The 21,326-nt window shown below is 34.6% G+C and overlaps 2 protein-coding genes and 1 long non-coding RNA gene across 3 annotated transcripts in view; 1 reads left to right on the top strand and 2 right to left on the bottom strand.

Moving 5' to 3' along the window:
* RunxB (RUNX family transcription factor Runt related B) overlaps positions 1-21,326 on the bottom strand; it is a 198,173-nt gene that overhangs the window by 16,140 nt on the left and 160,707 nt on the right. The gene's annotated exons all lie outside the window — the stretch shown is intronic.
* LOC142231668 (uncharacterized) lies at positions 1,703-1,935 on the bottom strand. Its single transcript, XR_012720855.1, has 2 exons — positions 1,884-1,935; positions 1,703-1,807 (listed from the first exon to the last, which is right to left on the bottom strand). It is a non-coding gene; the product is annotated as an uncharacterized LOC142231668 (long non-coding RNA).
* On the top strand, positions 3,482-5,158 carry LOC142231667 (uncharacterized). Its single transcript, XM_075302299.1, has 2 exons — positions 3,482-4,977; positions 5,054-5,158. The coding sequence occupies exon 1, from the start codon at positions 3,664-3,666 to the stop codon at positions 4,918-4,920; it is 1,257 nt and encodes a 418-aa protein (XP_075158414.1). The 5' UTR covers positions 3,482-3,663; the 3' UTR covers positions 4,921-4,977; positions 5,054-5,158.

Genomic DNA, 21,326 nt, shown 5'->3' with positions numbered 1-21,326 from the left:
AAAGGCGTTTAAAGCTGATAAAGTGGCCTGAACGTCATTTTTATTCAAAATACAGAACAGATCATCTACATATTTTGTCATTATTTTTGGTTTAATAGTCAATTTTTCCAATACTGAGTCCAAGAGTACTTCCATTACAATATCGGCGATAATAGGTGAAGCTGGTGATCCCATTGGCATTCCTTTACGTTGCTCATACACCTTGTCATCATATACAAAATATCTTGAGTCCTTTATACAAAAAGTTAACATTTCTATAAAAATATCCATCGGTATCTTCGTATAGTCCTTTATTTCGTCCCATTTTTCTTTTATAATCTTAATCGCCAAATTTACTGGAATACTTGGAAAAAGAGATACTACGTCAAACGAGATCATTGTTTCATTGTCCTCAATCTTAATATTACTGGTTTTATTCTTAAATTCAATTGCGTCCTTTACATTATATTTGGAATCTTTCGTCAAATTTTTCAAAATATTTACAATATATTTTGATAGTTCATAAGAGGGGGAATTTATTGAAGAACATATCGGTCTTACAGGGACTCCTTCCTTATGTATCTTCGGAAGTCCATAAATTCGAGGGGCGTTAGCAATTTTACATATCAATTTTAATTTTTCGTTGGTGTCAATGATGTTCATTCTGAATAATTTTTCCACCAGTTTGTTATTTTTGGTTTGTAGTGTTGATGTCGGATCTCTTTTTAAGCGTCTATATGTACAAATATCTCTTAAAATATTTTTCATCTTTATGTCATAATCGTCTTTATACATCGCTACGGTTTTTCCCCCTTTATCAGCAGTTAGAATAAGTAAATCTTTATTTTCCTTTAGATATTTCCGTGTCTCCCCCACTGTGTCAAGTATAAATTTCTCTTTCTTATTTGGTTTAGTCTTTTGTATGTGGTCATCTATAAGAGAAGCTAAACGTACTCTCGCATTCTCTTGTTCTTCTTTATTGTCTAATGTTTGTATGCACTCATCGCCTTCAGCTATAACATTGAACAACGGAAAGGAAGTTGTTGTTGTCGGAAGAGAAAACTTGGGTCCTAGAGAAAGCAGCCATTTAACATTAGTTGGTATGGTTTTATTTGTGAGGTTCTCAAACCAACTTGTTTTGTTGTTCATGCCAAGCTCTACTTGTTGTTGTTGTTTTAATGCGTTTAGTTTTTTAATGTGAGTAGTTTTAATTTTATAGTTGTGTGATATTCTGAGAGTATTTTCACTCTCAATGAATTTGTTGTAGTCACCCGTGCTCATGACTTTGCTTAGTTTATCTTTAGCATTAGAAATCATTATTGTATTTTTGTGTATTTGCATGTGTTTGTATTGTATGATGAGATTCAATACTTTAGTGTGAAAGTTATAGTTATGCTTTTCTAATTCTCGTTTGAATTTTGGCGGCAAGTTGTTAGTATTGAAGATGTTATAAGTATGTGTTGTTGTATTAGTGATGAATTTTGGTATAATACCTGCTTGTTTGCATTTTATTAGAAAAGTGGTTGATGCCTTTAGGGATGCTGCTTGCCTGTTACTTTTGGAATATTGTTTGATTATATTTTTCGTTTCTGTGTTATATTTATGTTTAATGTTTTTGTAAAGTTTCATTTTGAAAATTATTGCGGTGTGCCTTCCGTGTATTTTGTTGTTTTAATTAGTTGACCTTTAAAATTTTAATTATATTTGCTTAGTTCGGCTTGAGGTCATGTGAATAAAAACAGATGTTGTTGTTTTTTGAGTTGTATTTTTATATTTAAAATTTTCCAATATTTCGAGACATCTCCGATGCTCGTCTTCAGGGAAATTACTTTAAACAAAAAGAAAAAACATTTAACACATTAACAAAAAAAATATATCATTACATGAAAAACACAGATAATTACATTTAAATTTAAAGAACAGTGAACTTCTTTACAAGGGAGTATATTTACAACTAAAAGCTAATCTGTCTTTCTATATTTTTGTACAATATTTCTATAAATATGTGCACAATGGTCCGTATCAGTCTTAAAATTCATTCGTCTTTCTGCAGGTACATTTATAATATGTAGCATCTCCAGAGTAAATCTCCTTTTATAATTGGTTTCTTGCGTCAAAATATCTACGTCCTTAAAGTTTGGTTTGTGTCCTGTTAAAGTGCAATGTGCTGCAAGTGCCGTCTTTTGCTCCAAGGGCTTATCAGTGGCTTTCTGATCAGATTTAATGTGTTAAATGTTTTTTCTTTTTGTTTAAAGTAATTTCCCTGAAGACGAGCATCGGAGATGTCTCGAAATATTGGAAAATTTTAAATATAAAAATACAACTCAAAAAACAACAACATCTGTTTTTATTCACATGACCTCAAGCCGAACTAAGCAAATATAATTAAAATTTTAAAGGTCAACTAATTAAAACAACAAAATACACGGAAGGCACACCGCAATAATTTTCAAAATGAAACTTTACAAAAACATTAAACATAAATATAACACAGAAACGAAAAATATAATCAAACAATATTCCAAAAGTAACAGGCAAGCAGCATCCCTAAAGGCATCAACCACTTTTCTAATAAAATGCAAACAAGCAGGTATTATACCAAAATTCATCACTAATACAACAACACATACTTATAACATCTTCAATACTAACAACTTGCCGCCAAAATTCAAACGAGAATTAGAAAAGCATAACTATAACTTTCACACTAAAGTATTGAATCTCATCATACAATACAAACACATGCAAATACACAAAAATACAATAATGATTTCTAATGCTAAAGATAAACTAAGCAAAGTCATGAGCACGGGTGACTACAACAAATTCATTGAGAGTGAAAATACTCTCAGAATATCACACAACTATAAAATTAAAACTACTCACATTAAAAAACTAAACGCATTAAAACAACAACAACAAGTAGAGCTTGGCATGAACAACAAAACAAGTTGGTTTGAGAACCTCACAAATAAAACCATACCAACTAATGTTAAATGGCTGCTTTCTCTAGGACCCAAGTTTTCTCTTCCGACAACAACAACTTCCTTTCCGTTGTTCAATGTTATAGCTGAAGGCGATGAGTGCATACAAACATTAGACAATAAAGAAGAACAAGAGAATGCGAGAGTACGTTTAGCTTCTCTTATAGATGACCACATACAAAAGACTAAACCAAATAAGAAAGAGAAATTTATACTTGACACAGTGGGGGAGACACGGAAATATCTAAAGGAAAATAAAGATTTACTTATTCTAACTGCTGATAAAGGGGGAAAAACCGTAGCGATGTATAAAGACGATTATGACATAAAGATGAAAAATATTTTAAGAGATATTTGTACATATAGACGCTTAAAAAGAGATCCGACATCAACACTACAAACCAAAAATAACAAACTGGTGGAAAAATTATTCAGAATGAACATCATTGACACCAACGAAAAATTAAAATTGATATGTAAAATTGCTAACGCCCCTCGAATTTATGGACTTCCGAAGATACATAAGGAAGGAGTCCCTGTAAGACCGATATGTTCTTCAATAAATTCCCCCTCTTATGAACTATCAAAATATATTGTAAATATTTTGAAAAATTTGACGAAAGATTCCAAATATAATGTAAAGGACGCAATTGAATTTAAGAATAAAACCAGTAATATTAAGATTGAGGACAATGAAACAATGATCTCGTTTGACGTAGTATCTCTTTTTCCAAGTATTCCAGTAAATTTGGCGATTAAGATTATAAAAGAAAAATGGGACGAAATAAAGGACTATACGAAGATACCGATGGATATTTTTATAGAAATGTTAACTTTTTGTATAAAGGACTCAAGATATTTTGTATATGATGACAAGGTGTATGAGCAACGTAAAGGAATGCCAATGGGATCACCAGCTTCACCTATTATCGCCGATATTGTAATGGAAGTACTCTTGGACTCAGTATTGGAAAAATTGACTATTAAACCAAAAATAATGACAAAATATGTAGATGATCTGTTCTGTATTTTGAATAAAAATGACGTTCAGGCCACTTTATCAGCTTTAAACGCCTTTGATAGACAAATTCAATTTACGATGGAAACAGAAGAGGACAACAAGTTACCATACTTAGATACCATAATTCTAAGGCACAGAAATGGAATAAAAATTAACTGGTATCAAAAGCCAACAGCCACAGGACGATTGATAAATTTCAACTCCAAACATCCTAGACGAGTTATAATGAATACGGCTACAAATTTTATAAGAAGAGTACACGATATCAGCGACAAAATATTTCATAAGGACAACGAAGATAAGATAAGGACCATATTGCGATTAAATGATTTCCCGAATAAGACGATTGACGACCTAATACAACATGTAAAAGAACAACAACATATCAAACATGACGAAATTGAACCCAAAATTTATAAACCCTTGACATATGTCCCCCAATTCTCGGAAAGATTCAAATCATCTAACATGCTAAATAAGGACAAATTTCAAATTGCACAAAGGACTCATAATACAGTAAATCAATTCTTCAGCAAGACAAAATCCAAAATTAAGAAAGAAGACAAGTCAAACGTAGTATATAAGATCAAATGCAATGGAAATGACTCTGATACTTGCCAAAAAGTATATATTGGTACAACGAAAACCAAATTAAAAACTAGACTCTCAGGGCATAAATCTGATCAGAAAGCCACTGATAAGCCCTTGGAGCAAAAGACGGCACTTGCAGCACATTGCACTTTAACAGGACACAAACCAAACTTTAAGGACGTAGATATTTTGACGCAAGAAACCAATTATAAAAGGAGATTTACTCTGGAGATGCTACATATTATAAATGTACCTGCAGAAAGACGAATGAATTTTAAGACTGATACGGACCATTGTGCACATATTTATAGAAATATTGTACAAAAATATAGAAAGACAGATTAGCTTTTAGTTGTAAATATACTCCCTTGTAAAGAAGTTCACTGTTCTTTAAATTTAAATGTAATTATCTGTGTTTTTCATGTAATGATATATTTTTTTTGTTAATGTGTTAAATGTTTTTTCTTTTTGTTTAAAGTAATTTCCCTGAAGACGAGCATCGGAGATGTCTCGAAATATTGGAAAATTTTAAATATAAAAATACAACTCAAAAAACAACAACATCTGTTTTTATTCACATGACCTCAAGCCGAACTAAGCAAATATAATTAAAATTTTATTTCTATAGAAAATGTTGTAAAAATTTTATTTCTATAGAAAATTTTGTCAAACTCAATTATATACGTATTTAATCGGCCTTTTTATACCCACCACCATAGAATGGTGATGGGGATATAATAAGTTTGTCATTCCGTTTTTAACACATCGAAATATCGATTTCCGACTATATAAAGTATATATATTCTTGAGCAGGGAGAAATTCTAAGACGATATAACCATTTCCGTCTGTCCGTATATCTGTGTGTTGTAATCACGCTACTGTCTTCAGTAAATTTTTCACAAACTCGTATTTTGTCTGCAGGCTGGTCAAGTTCGAAGATGGGATATATCGGTCCAGGTTTTGATATAGTCCCCATATAAACCTACCTCCCGATTTGGGGTCTTGGGCTTATAGAAATCGCAGTTTTTATCCAATTTCTGGGTGTTGCAAACATATGCACTAACTTATAATACCATGTTCCACAGTGTGGAGCAGGGTATAAAAAAAATAAAACTCCTCCAATTAAAAAAACACGTTGGTATTTCAGAATCGTTTAAAAACATTTAAAATATAAAATTTGTTGTCTTCTTGTACATCTTGGAGGACTTGTAATAAAAAATTTTATTCGTAAGTTTGAGTTCTGTCTTAGATTTTGTTTTACATTTGTACTTAATTTCTATTACAAAAACAAATAAAATGCTTCTAATTTTATTTACGTTATTCTTCCAGAAATTCGCAATACAAAACAATATTTTTTGTCTTTCTTGGCCATTTTGATGAAACTTGGTGAAAAAATTATATATCTGAATTTCATTTGTGGTTTCAATTTAAATGTATATTTGTTTTAGCTTTCAATTAAAAAAAATAAAATTTTGGTAAAAATATTTTTTTTTGTTTGCAAAATTAAAAATAAAAACATTTCGTTAAGTTGTGATAAATTAAGATGAGACCTATAAAATTATTTAGGAGTTGATTTTCATGCTTCATGCCCATATTGTTGGGACTCATAGTCATTATGAAGCGTCGCCAAAAAAATACTAATTTTTATTCGCTAGACCATAAAGTACAAAAATATAACAGAAGACCCGGACTGCTGGTTTTAGATGATTTTCTATCATTGTACTTAAAACTTCAAAATCATGCGGAATTAATCCACAATAAATCATTTGCACATTCGACAGACTTTAAATTCATATTCATTTAATATTCTCTCTTAAATATTCTCTGTTTAAAGTTTTCAAAATCTTTGTACAAAAATGCATCGATATTAGCTTTCCCTCGGAGTATGTTAGAGCAAAACCTTAATTAAGTCAATGTCGCCATTTATGGAGCACTATTTCTTGGTTTCTTTTGTGATTTTGGGAGTGTGTGAGTGGGTTTGTGTGTGCATTTTCTCATATATTTTGGTTATTTTGTTGGCCACCAATGTGGATCTATAAGATTGCAACTTTGGTTGGCATTTCTCCGCAGCCTGGTAAATTCTCGAATATACTTTTAAGGAAACCAATACCAACATAGAGAGACTCCATAACTACACACAGACCCAAAGAGCTCTCTAACTCACAGACACATAAGGAACTACTTACTCATAATAAATATATGTGAATGAGTTAGTATATAAATGAATGGGCGAGCTTGAGTGTGTTTGCGTGTATGTGTGTGTGGTGTGCTATTCTAACGTTTGTGTCTGCTGTGTAGAGACCATAGTTTGCAAATGGCAGTGGCTTTACTTGCACTCCCACTAAAACCTAAATATGTGGTCCTGTAAGGAAACCTTAGTGCTATAAAGGGTTAGCCACGATGGTGTCAGTTTTGGGGTCGGGTTCTTTCTTTCGTTTCGTACCTGCCTGTCTGCCACAAATGTACGACTCGTACTCGAATTAGAGCACGAGCTCTATGGCATACAAATATCTTCAATCAACGAATCCACAAATGGTGAGGGAGAGTGTTAACGTTGACAATGCCAGAGAAACGAAGACGAAGGAATAAATACAGAAGACACCGCTAATGTCGCTGCTGCTACCAAAATTACTCACACAAACATATACACACACGCACATACTTATTGGTGGGGGAGGGAGGGGGGATACTTACAAATATTTACACAAACATATATTCGAGAAAAATATATGTCGCGATGTCTACGAAGATGTTTGCCACAATCATGAGACAAACATACAACCATCATTTTGGCCACATACAATCACAAAATCATGACTACTATGCTAACATCTCTGTATGTATGTGCCAAGTGAGCATGTTTTACGTATGGTATGGCTCATTGTATTGTTGGGTGTGTGTTTACTTGTATATGTATATGGGTCGGCTCTAACTAACGGGTTCGTTCTTCTCTTCTCTTGTATCCTCCACTATGAGTTGTCTCATTTTGAGTCAATCGCAGATGTGTGTGGCTGGCTGGCTGCCGTGGTTGGGTTTTGTGGATATTTTTGTGTATATGAGTGTGTATGTGTGTGGGCGAGAGTGTGGTATGATGGCTGGAGGGACATAACGTGGTCCCATTGGTGCACCACAAAAAGCTTTCTTGCTTCTTCCCTAGCAGAGAATTTAGCTACCACTGCTGATGCTGCTGGTTGCCATTAGAGTACAACTACAAGTGTTTGTCGTTTTCTCGGCTACAAGTTGGTGTTCTGTGTGTGTGTGTGTGTACACATGTGAGTATATTTATTTGCAAGTGTCCGAATTGGGTACATAAAGTAGCATTGTTATTAAAAAATGCAGTTTTGGTTAAATTTTTATTAATTTCTCGATGAATATCTCATTTTTATACGAATACGTTATGGGGACTGTGATATTTACTTATACTTTATCCAGTGATACATAGTAGCTACAAAGACAGACAGCAAAAAATGGATTTTTCCAATTTTTCATCACTTTTAATGTACACCTAAAAATGATTTTCTCGACTTAATTTTCACTTCAAAATTAATTCATTTGAGGTAATATATCAAAAAAAAAAAAAAAAAAAAACAATCTGCGTAAAAGTTTTTGCTAGAAATTAATATTCTCTGATTTTTTTGGGGTTTTAAAAAATATAAGGACAAATATAATAGTGGGCATTTCTAGAAAATATTTTAATAATTTACCGATATTTGCTAGTGTTATTGAAAAGACGAAAAAAATAAAGATAATTTTTATGTTTTTAAGTTTTGCATAATATTTTTAAAATTAAACCCAAATTATTAAAATAGCATCACATCAGAGCAGTGTTGCTAGTATTTTTCGGGCTATTGTCCCCAAAATGGAAAACTTTCATCCCCCATTAATTTAAAATTTCCCAATTTAATTTAAAATTCCCCACAAAAATCCCCTATACAGTGTTGGCAAGTTTTTTTTTTAACAAAAAAAAAAGTAAGGAAAGTCTAAAGTCGGGCGGGGTCGACTATATTATACCCTGCACCACTTTGTAGATCTAAATTTTCGATACCATATCACATCCGTCAAACGTGTTGGGTGCTATATATAAAGGTTTGTCCCAAATACATGCATTTAAATATCACTCGATTTGAACAGAATTTGATAGACTTTTACAAAATCTATAGACTCAAAATTTAAGTTGGCTAATGCACTAGGGTGGAACACAATTTTAGGAAAAAAAAAGTCTAAAGTCGGGCGGGCCCGACTATATTATACCCTGCACCACTTTGTCGATCACAATTTTCGATACCATATCACATCCGTCAAACGTGTTGGGGGCTATATATAAAGCTTTGTCCCAAATACATATATTTAAATATCACTCGATCTGGACAGAATTTGATAGACTTCTACAAAATCTATAGACTCAAAATTTAAGTCGGCTAATGCACTAGGGTGGAACACAATGTTAGTAAAAATATGGGAAACATTTAAATCAGAAGCAATTTTAAGGAAACTTCGCAAAAGTTTATTTATGATTTATCGCTCGATATATATGTATTAGAAGTTTAGGAAAATTAGAGTAATTTGTACAACTTTTCGACTAAGCAGTGGCGATTTTACAAGGAAAATGTTGGTATTTTGACCATTTTTGTCCAAATAGGAAAAACATATATATGGGAGCTATATGTAAATCTTAACCGATTTCAACCAAATTTGGCACGCATAGCAACAATGCTAATTTTACTTCCTGTGCAAAATTTCAACTAAATCTGAGCAAAAAATTGGCCTCTGTGGTCATATGTGTGTAAATCGGCCGAAAGCTATATATGAGAGCTATATCTAAATCTGAACCGATTTCAAATTTGGCACACATGACTGTATTACTAATTGTACTCCTAGTGCAAAATTTCAACAAAATTGGGCCAAAACTCTGGCTTCTGGGGCCATATAAGTCCATATCGGGCGAAAAATATGTATGGAAGCTTTATCTAAATCTGAACCGATTTCAATCAAATTTGGCACACATGACTACACTACCAATTGTACTCCTTATGCAAAATTTGAAACTAATCGGGATAAAACTCTGGCTTCTGGGTCCATATAAGTGCATATCGGGCGAAAAATATATATGGGAGCTATATCTAAATCTTAACCGATCTCAACCAAATTTGGCACGCATAGCTACAATGCTAATTCTACTCCCTGTGCAAAATTTCAACTAAATCGGAGTAAAAGATTGGCCACTGTGGTCATATGAGTGTAAATCGGGCGAACGATATATATAGGAGCTATATCTAAATCTGATCCGATTTCAATAAAATTTGCACACTTAACTGCACTACTAATTGTACTCCTAGTGCAAAATTTCAAACAAATTGGGCCAAAACTCTGGCTTCTAGGACCATATTCGTCGATATCGGGCGAAAGATATATATGGGAGCTATATCTAAATCTGAATCCGTTTCAATAAAATTTGGCACACTTGACTAAACTACCAATTGTACTCCGCAAAATTTCAACCAAATTGGGCTAAAACTCTGGCTTCTGGCACCGTATTAGCCCATATCGTGCGAAGGATTTATATGGGAGCTATATCTAAATCTGAACCGATTTCAAAAAAATTTGGCACACTTGACTATAGTACTAATTGTTCTTCTTGTGAAAAATTTTAAGTAAATTAGGGTAAAACTCTGGCTTCTGGGGCCATATAAGTCCATATCGGGCGAAATATATATATGGGAGCTATATCTAAATCTGAACCGATTTTTTCCAAAATCAATAGGATTCTATTCTGAGCCGAATCACATACTTGTGCCAAATTTGAAGTCGATTGGACTAAAACTGCGACCTAGACTTTGATTACAAAAATGTGTTCACGGACAGACGGACATGGCTATATCGACTTAGGAGCCCACCCTGAACATTTTTGCCAAAGACACCATGTGTCTATCTCGTCTCCTTCTGGGTGTTGCATACATATGCACTAACTTATAATACCCTGTTCCACAGTGTGGCGCAGATTATAAAAATGTGCAATTTTTGTTATACCAGTTTGCGAGTTACAAAAAGATGAAAAGTTTACAACACAAAACCAGAAGGCGGGTGCTCAAAGTATCATCCGATACAAGCCCTCAAAAGAGTTAATTATTGGTATAAGGAGTCATCGAATTTTTTCTTATGCAAATCATCAACATGTGTATTTATGAATCAAAACTTATATAGTCAAGAAATAAAATTGGGTTATCGATCAAAAGGCGTGTTTGTGCCGACATGAACTCTATTCTATATGTATGGGATATATTTTCCAAACCAGTGATGTACGCAGATGAGTCCTTACGAAATAATTTCATGTTTGTAAACAATTTCTTAGGAAACAAAATAAATTGTAAAGTAGCTCTTGGGCCCTCAACTAAATGCCGTGGAACGAAGAGGAGGAAAGATTTCTTTAAGCCTTTAGATGTATGAAGAAGTACAGAATTTCATCTAAATCATAATTCTTAATCTGATTTATTATACTGAACAGATTTCGAAAATTCCCAAAAAAAATCCCTAAATTGGTGGAAATTCCCCACAAACTCCCCAAGTCTCGAACTCTAGAATGTTGTCCCCATCCACGAAAAAATATCCCCGAATTGGGGAAAAATCCCCAATACTGGCAACACTGCATCTGAGGGAGTAATGTGAAAGCTATGGGCAAGCTTATTGTATTTGTCGTCGCGGAAAAAACGCCACGAATCGCTATCGCTATGGTTATATTCACACACTATGTTCCGGAGTCCCTTGGAAGAGCAAAATTCACCCGATCCGGTCGAAATTTGGTACGTGATGTTAGTATATGGTGTCTAACAACCATTCACAAATAGGTCCATACCGGTCTTAATTATATATAACCCCCATTTAAAATGATCCCCAGATTTGACCTTCGGAGCTCTTGGAGGAGAAAAAATTCATCCGATCCGGTTGAAATTTGGTACGTGGTGAAACTTGGTACATTGAGCTAGTGTATGGCCGCTAACAACCATGCCAAAATTGATCCATATCGGTCTATAGTTATATATAGCCGATCCCCAAAAATTATCTACCAAATTTTTATTTCTATAGAAAATGTTGTCAAAATTTTATTACTATAGAAAATTTTGTCAAGATTTTATTTTTACAGAAAATTTTATCAACATTTTATTTCTATAGAAAATTTTGTCAAAATTTTATTTCTATTTTGTCGAACTGAATTATATACGTATTTAATCGGCTTTTTATTGTTTAATATATATCCCGTATGGATTAACTTACAATTGGGAAGACGGTGTTAACAAATTTTAAGATACCTTGCCATCGGCAAGTGTTACCGCAACCCAAGTAATTCGATTCTGGATGACAGTCTTTAGTACAAGTTTCGATGCAATCCATGGTGGAGGGTACATAAGATTCGGCCTGGCCGAACTTACGACCGTATGTACTTGTTATCTTTAATCCAAGGACTCAGCTAATTTAAGATTATTGCTTTAAACGTACTACTGTAAGGAAAAAAACATATGGGATTTAAACGGAGGAAGGAAAATTTAAAAAATTCGTGTTCTTTTTATACCCTCCACCTTAGGATGGGGGGTATATTAACTTTGTCATTCCGTTTGTAACACAACGAAATATTGATCAAAGACCCAATAAAGTATATATATTCTGGGTCGTGGTGAAATTCTGAGTCGATTTGAGCATATCCGCCCTTCCGTCTGTTGAAATCACGCTAACTTCCGTCCACTTTTACGTATAGCCCCCATATAAACGGACCCCCAAGTTTGGCTTACGAGGCCTCTAAGAGAAGCATATTTCATCCGATCCGGCTGAAATTTGATACATGGTGTTAGTATATGGTCTCTAACAACCATGCAAAAATTGGTTCACATCGGTCCATAATTATATATAGCCCCCATATAAACCGATCCCCCGATTTGGCTTGCGGAGCCTCTAAGAGAAGCAAATTTCAGCCGATCCGGCTGAAATTTGGTACATGGTGTTAGTGTATGGTCTATAACAACCATGCAAAAATTGGTTCACATCGGTCCATAATTATATATAGCCCCCATATAAACCGATCCCCAGATTTGACCGCCGGAGCCTCTTGGAAGACCAAAATTCATCTGATTCAGTTGAAATGTGGTACGTGATGTTAATATTTGGCCTCAAACACCCATGCAAAAATTGGTCGATATCGGTCCATAATTATATATAGGCCCCATATAAACCGATCCCCAGATTTGACCTCCGGAGCACTTTGGAAGAGCAAAATTCTTCCCATTCGGTTGATATTTGGTACGTGATGTTAGTATATGGTATCCAACAACCATGCAGGAATTGGTTCCTATCAGTCCATAATTATATATAGCTCCCATATAAACCGATCGGCAGATTTGACCTCCGGTGCCTTTTGTAGAAGCAAAATTCATCCGATCTGGTTGAAATTTGGTACGTGGTGGTAGTATATGATATTTAACAACCATGCCAAAAGTGGTCCATATCAGTCCATAATCATTTAAAGCCCCCGTATAAACCGATATAAACCCGAGATTTGGTTTTGGAGCCTCTTGGAGGAGCAACTTTCATCCGAGTGAGTTGAAATTTGTAGATGACAGTCTTTCGTAGAAGTTTCTACGTAATCCATGGTGGAGGGTACATAAGATTCGGCCTGGCCGAACTTACGGCCGTATATACTTTTTTAATTTAATAAAACAAATTTGAAGCACAGATTATATACCAAACTTAATATTATTAAAGACTTTTTGTAATATTAGGTAAATTGCGTGTCGGAAACTTACTTGTCATAATCTTTCATTTAGGATCAATATATGTTTCATTGTATCACAAAAGATTTTATGTCCTCTAAATACAAATGCGATATTGCATTTCTCCGATTTTGTCCAAAAGCCGATAAACTTTTCAATGAAGTCTTTATGTCATTTTAGTTAAGTGATTCTACTTAAAACTAAGTATCTTTTCGCGAAAGAGAATTTTAAGGTCAACATGGCTTTAATAAATCAGAAAAATTCTTCAAAATTAATGATATCATCTATTCTTTGCTAAAATCAAATTGTTTATCTGTAAAAAAAAAAAATTAATTTGCAATTAATTCTTTTAAGATACAAACACAATTTTTCAAAAAAAAAAATACATATTTTTTTTAAATGTGTTATGCATATTTTCTTTATTTACCATTTTGCATATTATATATTTTTCGGAGGAATCTGTGACCTTGTGTATTTATGACTAACGCTTTGGGACCGGGCAAGCCTTTTTTCAGTGAACACTCAAAACTTACATAAATATTCAATTTGGTAATTTGCATAGTTATCTCGAAGCAAATAAAATAAATCCTTCCAACATTTCTACTGAAATCATTTTGCCGTCGCTTAAATGCTCTTCAAATAATATTTCACTTTACCGACGGCATTCTGCGTTTATACCCTGTACTCTTTTTTTCTTTCGTTTTTCCTATGCTAGCCAATAAACCGCAAATTTGAAACCCACAAAATACATACACATCTCCACCACAAAACATCTTAACCGTAATTCACCACATCTTAAAATGTCACATACAGTTTTTCACTCATTACTCAAGATTCCGTAACACAAACAAAGAAAAGACGACAACGAATAAACGAGGATGTTGTGTTTCCAACACTCTGCCCAACTGAGAGACATTGGCTAAGGTAATGAAATCTGCAAGAAGACTCCTTTCTCTCTGGCGTATTGCTCTCTATACAGTGGTAAAAATTCACCTCTGTAAATATATTGGGTGAGTTTCCCCACAAAAAATAAAGTAACTCATCTTGCGCAAAGAGAGTTACTCTCTCTCTCTCTCTCCTACTCTCTGTAACTCTCCCATTTCAGGTTCTGTTTCCGTTTCCCTATGAATGGAATATATATCTCGAGAAAACATGGATATTTCTTTAATATAAACGGTCTGTAATGCTTGGTATCCCTTTTACTCATATTTAAAATTTTCCTCTGCCCTTGTGCCAACACTCTTCGTCTTGGTTTTTTTATTATTGTTGGAATCTTGTTTCTTAGTTTGCCTTTTTTCCTGTCTTCATTGCTTTATATATATGTATTTTTAAAATCTTCTTTTTTTGGCTTTGTTGGTCACATTATTTGGTTTGTAGATGTTGTTTTGTTTTTGTATCATCTAAATAAATAATTTCTTTACATTCTGTATCCATCCTCTCTACAATATAGAAAACCAGACGGACATCTAATATCGAAGTTATGTATTTATGATTTTGAATTTGTAAGCATTGTTGTGTATTATTACTTGGAGAGCAGATATTTTAAAGGAATTTTAGGTAAAAGTCTTAAATGAAAACTTTCAATGTGGTTTAACTTATACGTTTGCTTTTAAGATAGTTTTATTGCATACTATATGAATATAATTTTTGAATTTAAGGTATATTGTTATAGAATAATAATATAATAAATCAATAACAAAAATATTTGGATTTGAACAAATTTTCTTTTAAATTTGGTATTTAATTTTCATTAAAAGAAACAATTTTCCTTACTGCAAATATACACTCAGACAAAGTTTATTTGAATGGAGAGATTTTTACACTATTTTTTTAAAGTTTTTGTAACGATTCTAAATAAAAATATTTTAACGAACAAATCAAATTTAAGGCAAGGTTTCATTCGGAGTAAATTTTAAGGCATATCTAAAGGGTGATACGGTCAAAATTTGGTCAAAGGAAAACGCGTGTAAATCGGTGAAATCGTTTATTTAAAAAATCAAATTAAATTTCTTTTTCAAGTTCAATTAGTAAAGGGTGATTTGTTAAGAGCTTGATAACTTTTTTTTTAAAAAAATGCATAAAATTTGCAAAATCTCATCGGTTCTTTATTTAAAACGTTAGATTGGTCCATGACATTTACTTTTTGAAGATAATTTCATTTAAATGTTGACCGCGGCTGCGTCTTAGGTGGTCCATTCGGAAAGTCCAATTTTGGGCAACTTTTTCCAGCATTTCGGCCGGAATAGCCCGAATTTCTTCGGAAATGTTGTCTTCCAAAGCTGGAATAGTTGCTGGCTTATTTCTGTAGACTTTAGACTTGACGTAGCCCCACAAAAAATAGTCTAAAGGCGTCAAATCGCATGATCTTGGTGGCCAACTTACCGGTCCATTTCTTGAGATGAATTGTTCTCCGAAGTTTTCCCTCAAAATGGCCATAGAATCGCGAGCTGTGTGGCATGTAGCGCCATCTTGTTGAAACCACATGTCAACCAAGTTCAGTTCTTCCATTTTTGGCAACAAAAAGTTTGTTAGCATCGAACGATAGCGATCGCCATTCACCGTAACGTTGCGTCCAACAGCATCTTTGAAAAAATACGGTCCAATGATTCCACCAGCGTACAAACCACACCAAACAGTGCATTTTTCGGGATGCATGGGCAGTTCTTGAACGGCTTCTGGTTGCTCTTCACTCCAAATGCGGCAATTTTGCTTATTTACGTAGCCATTCAACCAGAAATGAGCCTCATCGCTGAACAAAATTTGTCGATAAAAAAGCGGATTTTCTGCCACTGATTTTGGTAATAAAATTCAATGATTTGCAAGCGTTGCTCGTTAGTAAGTCTATTCATGATGAAATGTCAAAGCATACTGAGCATCTTTCTCTTTGACACCATGTCTGAAATCCCACGTGATCTGTCAAATACTAATGCATGAAAATCCTAACCTCAAAAGAATCACCCTTTATAAAATTCAGGAAAAATATTCAGTTAGGCTTTCGCTTTTTCAAATCCGAATTGCCGGGCCTCACGCTTGACACCTGCCATCAGATTTTGTACAGCCACCTTGTCCACCTTCTTCGCCGTAGAAAGCCAGTTTGCCTTGAACTGCTGCTCGTCCTTAGCAGTTTTTTTTGGTCTTCTTTAGGTTCCGCTTGACAATAGCCCAGTATTTCTCAATTGGGCGGAGCTCTGGCGTGTTGGGAGGGTTCTTGTCCTTGGGAACCACCTGCACGTTGTTGGCGGCGTACCACTCCATGGCCTTTTTACCGTAATGGCAAGATGCCAAATCCGGCCAAAACAGTACGGAAAAACCGTGTTTCTTCAGGAAAGGCAGCAGACGTTTATTCAAACACTCTTTCACGTAAATTTCTTGGTTGACAGTCCCGGAAGCTATGAAAATGCTGCTTTTCATGCCACAGGTATAGATGGCTTGCCAAACCAGATATTTCTTTGCGAACTTTGACAATTTTATGTGCTTGAAAATATCTGCTACCTTTCCCCTTCCTTTTGCCGTATAAAACTCCTGTCCCGGAAGCTGCTTGTAGTCGGCTTTGACGTAGGTTTCGTCGTCCGTTACCACGCAGTCAAACTTCGTCAGCATCGTCGTGTACAGCCTCCGGGATCGCGCTTTGGCCGTCGTATTTTGTTTATCATCGCGATTTGGAGTCACTACCTTCTTGTAAGTCGATAGTCCGGCTCGTTTTTTGCCTCGATGAACGGTTGTAGACGATACACCCAGCTTATTTGCGGCATCTCGGAGAGAGAGGTTAGGGTTTCGCTTGAAACTACCGGCAACTCTCTTTGTCGTCTCAGCGGCTTCCGGTTTTCGATTTACCCCCGATTCAGACTTCCTGGCTGTCGACAAACGTTCCCCAAACACTTTAATTACATTTGTAACGGTTTATTTGGCAACTTTTAGCGATTTTGCCAGCTTTGCGTGCGAGTAGCTCGGATTTTCGCGATGCGCGAGCAAAATTTTGATACGCTGCTCTTCTTGCTTGGACGGCATTTTGGCAATTGAAGAGTGAATTCCAAAATCAAAATAGGAGCAACATTCTACACACACACCTTCAAAATGAGGGGTGTTCAGGTTTTTTAAATGCAAAATTGAAAGAAATACGTCAAGTTTATATTGACCAAATTTTGACCGTATCACCCTTTATTTAAAGCGTTTTTATCTTAAAACTAAAGATTGAATACGTCACTTAATTAAGCGACGATTTATTTAAATCAAAAATGTTTAATTTAAGGAAATGTTTCTTTACTTCAAAGACGCACATTTCCAAGGTTCGTGTCGTAACACATAACATCTACCTTGAACATAAGTTCTTCCTAAATGCTTCTTCATATTCTTCCTTTACTTTAACACAAATCACGGCATTCCATAAGAACATTAATCATGAGCTATTTCTCAATTTGTCATATATCATCAACAGGCAATCATTAACACCACCATCGGTACGACGACATAGGAAAAATAGAATTTTTTATTAAAAAACAAATTTGTTAAAGTGACAAAAATGTCAAAACATAAATTTTCTTCTCATTCAGAGCAAAATATCAGCCCTCTACAGCACACGTATAGGGAATGTGAGCTTACTGTGACTTACTCACCCTTACTGGGTGATTCATATGACAAATCATAATGAAGCGTAACATACGCATATTTGAAACAAGAAGAATTATCGAAAGCCCCTTGTAATATGATACGCAAACACCATGGGATACTAAGCTATATGATTTTTTATGAATTTATCAATAACCCAAGATTTCTTGTTTTTTTTTTTTTTTGCAAAGAGGGTGATATAAAAAAGATGGGGAGATTATATGTTTTTTGAAACACTAAAAAACGGAGGCACTAATGCCAGCTGAACTTTATTTCAGTTCATGAACATTAGTTGATTTTAAAATTTTGCCCAATGTAAGCCAATGTTCCTTATTTGAATATTTGTTTGCTAACTTTAATGACGTGAAGTAATAGTGCAGAATTTTACTAAAAAAACTAAAATAGTTCATATTTTCCTAAAATATAAATATTTGCTTCTATTGAGTTCATAAGCCTCTCAAATGAATAAATTTTACTAAAATTGTACCTGTCTAGAACTTCGTACACCCTCAAAAAAAATCGCTTCTGTAACATATACCCCAAACACATTTTGCTTCAATCATATATATTTTCAGGATTGGCCCAAACAAAACATTGTTTTTATTCCCGTTCCGTCCCAAACATGTTATGCTAGTTTATGAACATTATATGCTTGCACTTAAAAATGTTCTGTCAAAAAATTTGGGTTCCAAACATATAATTTTTACACCCAAATATATGAAAAACAGTCTTTTTCGAAACATAACAGGTTGGCTGATAAGTCCCCGGTCTAACAAAGAAAAACACATTTTTTGTCAAAATGATATTATTATAATTATATAATATATATAATTATATTATTCAACATAGTTCCCTTCAAGAGCGATACAACGATTATAACGACCTTCCAATTTTTTGATACCATTTTGGTAGTACTCCTTCGGTTTTGCCTCAAAATAGGCCTCAGTTTCGGCGATCACTTCTTCATTGCAGCCAAATTTTTTTTCCTGCGAGCATCCATTTGAGGTCTGAGAACAAGAAAAAGTCGCTGGGGGCCAGATCTGGAGAATACGGTGGATGGGGAAGCAATTCGAAGTCCAATTCATGAATTTTTGCCATCGTTCTCAATGACTTGTGACACGGTACGTTGTCTTGGTGGAACAACACTTTTTTCTTCTTCATATGGGGCCGTTTTGCCGCGATTTCGACCTTCAAACGCTCCAATAACGCCATATAATAGTTACTGTTGATGGTTTTTCTCTTCTCGGGATAATCGATAAAAATTATTCCATGCGCATCCCAAAAAACAGAGGCCATTACTTTGCCACCGGACTTTTGAGTCTTTCCACGCTTCGGAGACGGTTCACCGGTCGATACGAATTGATATGGACTTTTGCACGGTACGTAGAGAGCCAGAATTGAAGTATGGGGGTCGCTTATATGGGGGCTATATACAATTATGAATTTGATATGGACCAATTTTTGTGTGATTGGGGATCGATTTATCTTAGGGCTATATATAACTATAGACCGATATGAACCTAGTTAGGCATGGTTGTTAACGGCCATATACTAGCACAATGTACCAAACTTCAACTGGCTCGGATGAAAGTTGCTCCTCCAAGAGGCTCCAAAACCAAATCTCGGGATCGGTTTATATGGGGGCTATATATGATTATGGACTTATATCGACTATTTTCCGCATGGTTGTTAAATATCATACACTAACATCACGTACCAAATTTCAACCAGATCGGATAACTTTTGCTTCTCCAAAAGGCACCGGAGGTCGGTTATTATGGGGGCTATATATAATTATGAACCGATTTCGACCAATTTTTGCATGGGTTTTTGAGGCCATATACTAACACCACGTACCAAATATCAACTGAATCAGATGAATTTTGCTCTTCCTAGAGGCTCCGGAGATCAAATCCTGTGATCGGATTATATGGGGGCTATATATAATTATGCACCGATGTGGACAAATTTTTGCATGGTCATTAGAGACCATATACTTACACCATGTACCAAATTTCAGCCGGATCGGATGAAATTTTTTTCTCTTAGAGGCTCCGCAAACCAAATCTGGGGATCGGTTTATATGGGGGCTATATATAATTATGGACCGATGTGGACCAATTTTTGCATAGTTGTTAGAGACCATAACTAACAATATGTACCAAATTTCAGCCGGATCGTATGAAATTTGTCTCTATTAGAGGCTCCGAATGCCAAATCTGGGGATCGGTTTATATGGGGGCTATATATAATTATGGACAGATGTGAACCAATTTTTGCATGGTTGTTAGAGACCGTATACTAACACCATGTACCAAATTTCAGCCGGATCGGATGAAATTTGCTTCTCTTAGAGGGTCTGCAAGCCAAATTTGGGGGTCCGTTTATTAGGGGGTCTATACGTAAAAGTGGACCTACATCAATAACAACTATTTGTGCCAAGTTTCAAGTCGATAGCTTGTTTCGTTCGGAAGTTAGCGTGATTTCAACAGACGGACGGACGGACGGACGGACGGACGGACGGACGGACATGCTAAGATCGACTCAGAATTTCACCACGACCCAGAATATATACTTTATGGGGTCTTAGAGCAATATTTCGATGTGTTGCAATCGGAATGACAAAGTTAATATACCCCCATCGTTTGGTGGAGGGTATAATAATATGCATTTAATACCAGCATCTATGTGTCAGACCGGGGACTTATCAGCTAACCTGTTATAATTTAAAATTTTCGAAAATAAACCTACATTTTCTTTCATAATGGGTTCACTTTTTTGGCTGAGCATATCAAATATTAACCAATTCATTTTTAATATTTTTTGTATGTCCTGATTTAAAATTAGTTTGGAATGCTGACTGAAAAGCGTATAACTGCGTTAACTTTTAAATTTTTGGTCAAAACTTTAACATTAAAGGTTTTGGCCATCAATTTAATAATTACTCCTCTTTTTACCCACTTGAACAATAATATACAAATCAAATAAAAAATGTCAAGACCAAAAGAAAACAAGTATATACGGCCGTAAGTTCGGCCAGGCCGAAGCTTATGTACCCTCCATCATGGATTGCGTAGAAACTTTTTCTAAACACTGCAATCGAATTACTTAAGTTGCGGTAACGCTTGCCGGTGGCAAGGTATCTTAAAACCTCCTAACACCATCTTCTAAATTGTATGTAAGTCCATACGTGGTATATATTAAATCAAAAAAGATCGATCCAATACATATATAATTCAGTTTGACAAAGTAGACATAAAATTTTGACAAAATTTTCTACAGAAATAAAATTTTAACAAAATTTTCTATAGAAATAAAATTTTCTATAGAAATAAAAATTTTGACAAAATTTTCTATAGAAAGAAAATTTTGATAAAAATTTCTACAGA

Source organism: Haematobia irritans, chromosome 3 (assembly GCF_050003625.1).
Source record: "Haematobia irritans isolate KBUSLIRL chromosome 3, ASM5000362v1, whole genome shotgun sequence".
In the NCBI taxonomy this organism is placed as follows: domain Eukaryota; kingdom Metazoa; phylum Arthropoda; class Insecta; order Diptera; family Muscidae; genus Haematobia; species Haematobia irritans.
This window is presented reverse-complemented; position numbering and strand designations above follow the sequence as displayed.

Excerpts from the sequence above, each read along its gene's own strand:
- LOC142231667 (XM_075302299.1), top strand. The coding sequence starts at position 3,664 with ATGATCTCGTTTGACGTAGTATCTCTTTTTCCAAGTATTCCAGTAAAT.